The sequence below is a fragment of the Panicum virgatum genome, chromosome 1K (genome assembly GCF_016808335.1).
Source record: "Panicum virgatum strain AP13 chromosome 1K, P.virgatum_v5, whole genome shotgun sequence".
NCBI lineage: Eukaryota > Viridiplantae > Streptophyta > Magnoliopsida > Poales > Poaceae > Panicum > Panicum virgatum.
In genome coordinates, this window is record NC_053136.1 from 34,704,691 (window position 1) to 34,713,929 (window position 9,239).

General features: G+C 45.6%; 1 protein-coding gene across 1 annotated transcript; it reads right to left on the reverse strand.

The window, feature by feature from the left end:
* Nucleotides 1-6,556: 6,556 nt before the first annotated feature.
* On the reverse strand, nucleotides 6,557-8,642 carry LOC120704084 (E3 ubiquitin-protein ligase Os03g0188200-like). Its single transcript, XM_039988341.1, has 2 exons — nucleotides 7,052-8,642; nucleotides 6,557-6,680 (listed from the first exon to the last, which is right to left on the reverse strand). The coding sequence occupies exon 1, from the start codon at nucleotides 8,431-8,433 to the stop codon at nucleotides 7,132-7,134; it is 1,302 nt and encodes a 433-aa protein (XP_039844275.1). The 5' UTR covers nucleotides 8,434-8,642; the 3' UTR covers nucleotides 6,557-6,680; nucleotides 7,052-7,131.
* Nucleotides 8,643-9,239: the final 597 nt, after the last annotated feature.

The window sequence follows — 9,239 nt, forward strand, 5'->3', positions numbered from 1 at the left end:
CACAAATGGACAGCAAAGACAGGGAAAGTGAATTATACTGAGGCCCTGTTTAGTTCTAAAAAAATTTCTACGGTATCCGTCACATCAAATTTTTGGACACATACATGGAGCACTAAATATAGTTGAAAAAATAATTAATGACATAGTTTAACTGATTAGCACGAGATGAATCTTTTAAGCCTAATTATTACATAATTGAATATTAATTATTAAATAATAACGAAAGTGCTACGGTATCAAAACTCAAAAAATTTCGCAAACTAAACAGGGCTGAAGAAAATAAAAAATGGAAGCACGGCGCGACGTCCAGTATGTTTGACTGACCGACAAACAGTAGAACTGTCGCGGCTAGATATTACCATCTCTAATATTATATTTTAAATTATTAAATTATTTATATTTATTATTTTTGTGGCTTAAGTATATTTAAAGTTACACTTTTTTAATCAGCTTTCATAAAGCATTTTTTACGAAAATCAAGATCTATTAAAGCTATTTTGAGGATCAATAATTTGATTTTATTTTCATACTCCTACGTTTGAATTGGATACCATTTTGAGATAGTTCTTAGTTTGTTGTTGTATATGTTGATTAAAAAATATTTAGTTTCACTAAAGTGTAAATTTTTTTAATAGTACTCAAAGTTGTGTTTTGAGGATCGCGTCAATGACAAATAGATAATATTCATTTGGAGGTAGTATTATTTTTTACATAAGAAAATTTTAAGCATTTTTTTAGATTTATGTGTAACAATTAATGTTGTAGCATAATTTATTTATTTATTTAATTTGAATTCTATGTCAATGATTTGCGGCAGCTTCTTGGCGTCTTAATGGTACTCACTTGCTGGTGTTGTTGTTTCTTGTTTGCTATTATCTTAGTTGCTCAAGGGGAGAGACAAAAAGAAGAGGTTTACTCTCTCATTTCCAGCTTAATTCGTAGAATCGATAGAGCGTGTGAATCCTATTCACCCCGACCATTCATTTCTTCGTTGTTGCCCCTAATCCAATAAAGTTCCGCCACACTCCACACTCCACTCTTCCGCGTCGTCCACTCCGTATCCGCGCAAGCTTATGGCCTTTCTTTTTCTCATTTTTCTTTTCCTTTTTTCTTATTTTTTCTCATCCCCCTTATCATTTCCAATGGAATATGAATTTAGTTTACCTATTTTGTTCCTCTCTTACCCTTCGGTACTCATTTAATCAATTCAAATATGTTGCAACTGATTTGACTAAGACAGTAAAATAAACAATAGTTGACATAAGGTTGTTTCTGGTTTTTTTAGCACCATTTATTAGTTTCAACATAACTTTTGACTGAAATGTCAGTAAACAGAACACATATTAACTTTGTCTGTACATGTTTCGATTGTATGCTAAAAATAATATTACAATTATTCAACTAAAATAATAGTATTTCTCAGTAAACTGTGAGGTTACAATTTTTTTTTACTTTTTTCAGCGTCGTGCTGTGGTGTGCAAATATTTTTCTGAAGCTTGTCCGAATTTTTTTTATCAATGTTTATGCCTGCAGAAATTAAAAATTATGATAGCAATTTTTAAGAATATTCTAGCTTACCCACCGCTAGTTGTTTGGAGTCTCATTACTATATTATATATTGGATTAGTTTATTTATAATGGCATGGTGGGCTATACTTAGTCAAACACAATGGTATTTTGCGCCATTTTTTATCGTAATGGCAGTGGTGGGTAATTTCAATATCTCTTATTTTTTCCGATTAACGTGATAATTTTTAGGCCTTGAGATCAAACGTGGAGGCTCCGTTTGTTGGTCAAATAATAAGATATCTTAGTACAATGTGAGGCTACAACTTTTCTATTTTTTCCAGCGTGGTGCTATGGTGTGCAAATATTTTTCTGAAGCTTGTCCGAAATTTTTTATCAATGTTTATGTCTGTAGAAATTAAAAATTATGATTGTAATTTTTAAGAATCTCTTAACTTAGCCAATGCTAGTTGTTAGAGTCTCATTACTATGTTAAATATTGGATTAATTTCTTTATAATAGCGTGGTGGACTATATTTAGTTAGACATAGAGGTATTTTGAGTCGATTTTTATCATAATAACATAAGTTGGATTAATTTCTTTATAATGGTGCGGTGGGCTATATTTAGTCAGACACAGGGATATTTTGGGTTGATTTTTATCATAATGGCAGTGGTGGGTAATTTTAATTTCTCTTATTTTCTCCGATTAACGTGAGAATTTCTAAGCCTTGAGAGGGAATGTGGAAGCTTCATTTGTTGGCCAAATAATAAAATAATAAATGGTGCGTGGACAAGCACTCCAACTTGGGCCGATCGGCGACCACGACCGGACTAAGTTGGGCTTCTTGGCCGGCAGCCCTCTGCCAGAATTAAACTAGGGCTGCTAATCATCCGGATCTCACCATTAGTTATTTTAGACTGATTGATAAGTTTTCATAAGCAGATTTTTTTGTTCCGGCGATCTAGAGGTTCTCTTCGAAATGGCAGAAAAATGGCCGCACACACACAAGTTAATAAGTTATACTGGTGTACAGACGTACGTACAGACGTACAGTTCATTTCTTCAGTGGACCAAGCACGCTTGGTGTTGTAACCAGCTGTCTTTAACTCGGTGTTGTCTCAACTCTATTTCAAACAGCTTGACGCGCTTGACCAGCTCGCCGCGCTAGCTGGCTTTGCAACTCTGCGCTTCTGTTTCCGTAGTACGTCTAGAGCCCGTGCATGTCGGAGTAGTCATGGTTGCCTGGTTGGTGGTGCTTGGCTTTTTCCGGTGGTCCCCGTTTTTGTGCCCTGGCCCTGGGTGCACGTAAAAATCAGGCCGAAGGTCGTCCGTAGACAGTAGAGTCTAGGAAATGCACGCAGATCGCATACACCAAGGCCGTGTTTGGTTGCAGGCTGTAAAAATTTTGAAATGACATCTTTCAATATTTGAAGTACTAAATATAGATTAATTACAAAAATAATTATAGAACTCGTCTGTAAATCGCGAGACGAATCTAATGAGCCTAATTAATCTGGTATTAGAGGTTATTTACTGTAGCATTACTGTAGCAATTTAGCATCTAATTACAGCCTAATTAGGTTCATTAGATTCGTCTCGCTATTTACAGACAGCAGTCGCAATGCGTTTTTTATTTCGTCTAGATTTAAGTCTCCATGCAAGTGCCAGAAAAAAAATTTGGAGAGCAAGTTTGAACAGGTTCACTCCATTGCTGGATACTACATGCACTGAAATTCAGAGCATGACAATCTTATCAGATTTCCCGTTCTGCGTGCTGGAGCGCACCCTTTGTGATGACGCGGTAGGAGCGCAGCTAGCCGACTCCAGTTCGTGAGGACAGGTGGGAGGCCAAAGGAACTCGTAGCTATGACCTTATTTGAATGCGAGGGTAGAGTTAAATTTGATTTTTTGGGACTCATCTAACTCCAAACTTAGTTAGAGCAAGTATTATGGTTCTGTTTAGATCACAACTCGTAAACCCCGTAAATGCAAAAAAAACATCACATCGAATGTTTGGACATATGCATGGAGTACTAAATGAAGTCTATTTACAAAACTTTTTGTATGGATGGGCTGTAAATCGCGAGACGAATCTAATGAGTCTACTTAGTCCATGATTTGCAAAAGTGATGCTACAGTAATCATCCGCTAATTATGAATTAATCATGAATTAATTAGCATCATTAGATTCGTCTCGCAATTTACAACCCATCTGTGAAAAAAATTGTAAATAAACTTTATTTAGTACTTCAAATTAGCAAGATTTCATCATAATTTTTTTTGCGTTTCATCTAAGGCCAAATCAGCTGCCGAATGGGCAGAACACATCAGCACAATCTGACGTGGGAGAGAGAAATAGGAGAGAGAAGGAAAACGGGCGACTGGTGAGTCGCCGGCGCGACACGGGCGGTATGTGCTCTGGCGCAGCGCTGCTGGTTCCCATTGGTTGCATGTTGCTATCACAGGCACAGCTGCTCCAAACATTAAGGTCTTTTTAGTTCCCACCCTGTAACCGCAAAAAAACCGTAAACGCATTAAAGTGAAAAAGAATCTTACTAATTTGAAGTACTAAATGAATTCTATTTACAAATTTTTTTGCATAGTTGGGCTGTAAATCGCGAGACGAATCTAATGAGCCTACCTAATCCATGATTTGCAACAATGATGCTACAATAACCATCCGCTAATTATTGATTAATCATGGATTAATTAGCATCATTAGATTCGTCTCGCGATTTACAACTCATATGTGCAAAAAAAATTATAAATAGAGTTCATTTAGTACTTCAAATTGGCAAGATTTCCACGCAATTTTTTTTTGCGTTTACAGATAAAACAAACTAAACAGGGCCTAAATGATGATCCAGCTAACCCCCGCTACTCTGACACCAGATGACCTGGCGTGCGAGACGCGGTAGGAGCGCAGCTAGCCGACTCCAGTTCGTGAGGACAGGTGGGAGGCCAAAGGAACTCGTAGCTATGACCTTATTTGAATGCGAGGGTAGAGTTAAATTTGATTTTTTTCAAGCCAAAGCCTAGAGTCTGGGTTCTCCTGCGCTTGGTCTCGAGGGTCTTCCTCCATGGCTGTGGGGAGAGGGGGCCAGCCCCGGTCGCCATCACACCGAGTAGCGTAGGGGCTGGGCAGTGCAGGGGGCAGGCCGGATCGTCGGAGGTGCACAGGACTGCAAGATAGAACCAGAGCCGTGGCCGGTGGCGGCAGGGGTGCAGGGCGGCGGGGCGGCGCTATGGTGGCATCTGGCATGGCGGACAAGGAGCAGGCCGGTGGCGATGGGGGTGCAGTGTAGACTGTGCAGTGCGTCGCTGTGGCGGCCTGGCGGGCAGCGAGCGGGGCTACAGGCCCGGTGGCGGCGGCCGGCGGAGGTGTGGGACTGCAGGGCGGTGCTATGTGGCGGCTTGCGCAAGAAGCGCAGGGGGAAGGGAGGGGCTGGGAGTTTAGGGTTTCAACGTTTCGTTGGTTGGGCCTTTGGGGGGGGAGTTGGGCAGCTGGACTGCTTGATTCCTGGGCCGACTTAGTAACTTGGGCTGGCTCGTTTCAGCTCGTGAGCGGCTTGCGAGCCGGCTCGATAAAATGCCGAGCTAAAACCTTGGCTCGGCTTGTTAATTTTTTTCAACGAGCCGATCCGAGCCGAGCCACTAATGAGCCGAGCCGAGCGAGCTAGCGAGCCACGAGCTTTTCGTCCAGCCTTACTTGCTTGGTAGGGAAGAGCCAATCAGCCAGCCAGGGATGACGGACGCTTGGCTTGGTAGTGATCTAAGGTCAGTTTTAGTGGGAGTGTCATCGACACAGTTATCTAAACTGAAATCTTAACTGTGGAGAGTCATCATCATGACACTCCTTTCATATTTTATGATACTCTCATATTCTCTCTCATTATATTATTGATACATATTAATAAATTTAATGTCATGACACTCTTATGACCTAAACACTGAGACTGGACTAAGGCATATCTCTGGATAAGTGATGGTCTGATGGAGGATCGAAGGGGGCACGGGCACCATTGGACGCAAGGAGTACGAGGGCAATTCCAACATATTATGATGTGCATAAAATGAGATTATGTCTATGCTACCACATAAGCAAGATATCTCTTTCAGAGACTAAACTTTGCAACACATGATTTCTTAGTGTCGTGATGAATTTATTTTTTGCCCTATCCATTTATCATATGGTATTTGTTTCTCCATCTATCATGAAGATACTACCTTATGTCGATACAAACCAACTAGTGTCTTCGATTTTGTGATGAAACCGAGTCTTGCACATGACCTAATTTCGTCCTTTGACTTTATGTCTTCCGTTTATTGTAGTGCCACTTAAGCTAAAACTTATACAATAATATAATCAATGATAGATATCGTCCGGATGTTTGGGAATGCTCCGAAGGCGAGGGGCCGGGAAGGCGGAAAGGATAATGCGGATAGGCGGTGGATGGTGCAGGAGGCAGGGGAGATGGTTAATGTGGGTCGTGTTTGTATTCCCACACGATTTTTTTTCACAAAAAGACAAATACATGCATGAAGTGCTAAATGAATTTTATTTATGAAATCTTTTCACTAGACGTAACTTTTCGAGACGAATATAATGAGTCAAGTTTTATCATAATTGGCTACAGTGATGCTACAGTAACCACGTCTAATCATTTTCTAATCGTTCGGTCAAAAACCTCATTAGTTAGAGTAACTGCTACAGTACCATAGTGTGGAGGTGGTTTTGCAATTAGACTTTATTTAACACCTCTAATCAAAGGTCAAAGGCGCGAAAAGTTTTCATGAAATTTTTTTCAAGACAAACCAGACACGGCCGTGGATGTCTTCTAGTAGGGGTGTGTTTAGTTGGTAAAAAAAATTGGATTTTGGTATTGTAGCACATTTCGTTGATACTTGACAAATAATGTCAAAGCATGAATTAATTAGACTTAAAAGATTCATCTCGTGCTAATCAGTTATACTGTGTAATTGATTATTTTTTCAACTACATTTATTGCTCCATACATATGTCCGAAGATTCGATGTGACGGGTACTGTAGGAAATTTTTTAGAAACTAAACAGGGCCTAAAATGCATAGAAACAGAACGGAACTGACTACAAAGTAAAAATTTATCTATGTTCAGACATCTGTAGATACTTGCTGCCTGGCTTAAAATCCTCTGTTCTCAAGCTGTGTTTAGATTAAAAAATTTTACTCCAAAAAACGTCACATTAAATATTTGGACATATGCATGATGTATTAAATGAAGTTTTTTTACAAAATTTTTTGTATGGGTGGATTGTAAATCACAAGACGAATCTAATGAACCTACTTAATTCATGATTTGCAACAGTGATGCTACGGTAACCATCTGCTAATTATGAATTAGTTATGGATTAAGTATGTTCATTAGATTTATCTCGTGATTTACAATTCATCCGTGTAAAAAGTTTTATAAAGTTTTATAAATAAACTTCATTTAGTACTTTGAAATAGTAAGATTCTGTTTCAAAAAATTTTGGCCAAATAAACTAAACACGGCCTCAGCCTACGTCCAACCAGCACCGTAACTGCCTTTTCTTTCAAGTTTTTACTACGCTCGAAATCTTCCGTTCCCGCCCTACTTTTTTAACTTCCTTGTCCACGTCCGCTGTCGCCGCCACCTTTTTCACCGCCGCCCCCAACTCCAGCGCTGTCAGGGCTGCTGCTGCTCCCCGTAGCAGCAACGTCGTCGTCGGCATCGACGGCGGCCACGCGCTTCCCTCTCAGCCTCGAGTAAGACGACGAGGAGGACGGCACCTCTCCGCCGCCGGAGCAGCTCGCCGGTACCCTCGGCGCCGAAAAGGACAGCCTCCCGGAGAAGGCCGTCCCGAGGAGCGACTGCCACCCGCCCGGCCGCCCGAGCCCGACGAGGGGCGCGCTGCGGCCGCCGCCTCCCGCGGCTCCTCGCTCGCGGCGCAGCTGCAGGCTGTGCTCGGCCGCGGCGGCGACGATCTCCCTGCGCACGTGCTCCGGCAGCCGCAGCGTGAAGCGCTCCAGGTCGCGGTCCAGCCGCGCCGCAAGGGATTGCCGCCGGGGGAGCTGCGGCGGCGCCATCGTCGCCGGCCCGCTCCCCGACCGCGACCGCATGGCCCGCCGCTGGGTCCCGATCCGGTGCAGCTCCAGCGCCTCCTGCCGCCACTCCTCCTCCTCGGCGGCCACGTCGATCACCACGGCCACCGGCAGCGGGCCGGCGCGCTGCCACGCGGCCGCGGTGTCGCTGGAGATGCTGCTCGCTACCGGAATCGGCGGCAAACTACCCGTCGGCTCTTCCCCGTCCCTGCTGGTGGTGGCATCCTTGTTTCGAGGCTCGAGGTTGCAGCGGCAGACGGGGCAGGTGACGTGGCCGGCGAGCCACGCGCCGATGCAGTCCGGGTGGAAGGCGTGGCTGCACCAGGGCAGCAGCACCCGGAGCCGCTCCCCGTCCTCGAACTCGCTGAGGCACACCGCGCACTCGAGCGCGCCGCCGCCGTCGCCGCCATTCCCGACGCGCAGCGCCTTGGCCTCGGCGTACGTCATGGTGGGGAACGCCTCGACGGCCCCGGCGTCGAGCCCGCGCGGGGCGCGCCGCCGCGGCCGCCACCACAACCGCGACGAACGCGAAGCGGAGAAGGCGCCGACGGCCGCGCGGCTGTCGGCGGGCGGCGGCGCGCTGCCGCTGCAGTGGCGGAGGTACATGGTGGCGGAGGCGATGAAGACGAACACCGCGACGACGGCCGCGAGGAGCGCGACCATCGCCGTGCTGACCTGGTCCTGCTGGTTCTGTTCCTGGCCGCCGGGCGCGTCGCCGCCGCCGTCCTGCGCCCGCGCGGCGACGAGCGCGGACGCGAGGAGCGCGGCGAGCAGCGCGTGGCCGGCGGCGCCGTGGTGGCGAGGCGCGGAGGAGGGCATCGTACGTCCTCGAGCGGAGCAGCGGGATGAGTTGATGACTAGCCCCGCGGGGCCGGGGCCGGGCTATATAGGGAATTGAGAGAGGGGGCGCCGGGCGGCCGGGGCGGCGGAGGAGCTCAAGAGCCGCCAAAGCGGCCGCGATCACGCGGGGGGGCCAGGTGGACGCCTTGCCTGGCGGTTGTGACTGGCCGGCCGTCGAGCTCCACCCAGGTGTTTGCGGAGCCGAGGCCGCGCGGCGCTCGAGGTCATCTGGTGTCGCGGACGCAGCACACGTACCGAGCAGGGGCAGGGGGTCGCCGTCGGCCACAGCCCGGCCATGTACGTCCCACTGGTCTACTCGGGCCAGTCCACGCGCATGCCGGCCAGTCTGCCGCCACTCGCCGTCGCAAGCGGCCAGTGGGATAGCTAGTGGCAGCGCCCCCACGGCGGCCGCGTGCACACGGCTGCACGATGCTTAGGGCCTGTTTGGCTCCAGGATTTTTTTCAAAAGTTCCTATCACATCAAAAAGAATCTTACTATTTTATATTATTAAATAAAATTTGTTTATAAATGTTTTTTGACAGCTGAGTGCTTTTTCGCGAGACGAATCTAATGAGCCTAATTAATTCATAATTTTTGTACAGTAGTGCTACAGTAACCATTCGCTAATCATAGATTAAGATACATCATTAGATTCGTCTCTTAGTTTAGCCCAAGGGTTCTGAGTTAGTTTTATAATTAATATTTATTTAATACTTCTAAATACTAATAAAAATCCCTGGGACTTTTTTGAAGTCCCTGTTTAAACACCCGGCGAAAGCCCGAA

Coding starts and splice junctions, on each gene's coding strand:
- LOC120704084 (XM_039988341.1), bottom strand. CDS start 8,433: ATGCCCTCCTCCGCGCCTCGCCACCACGGCGCCGCCGGCCACGCGCTG.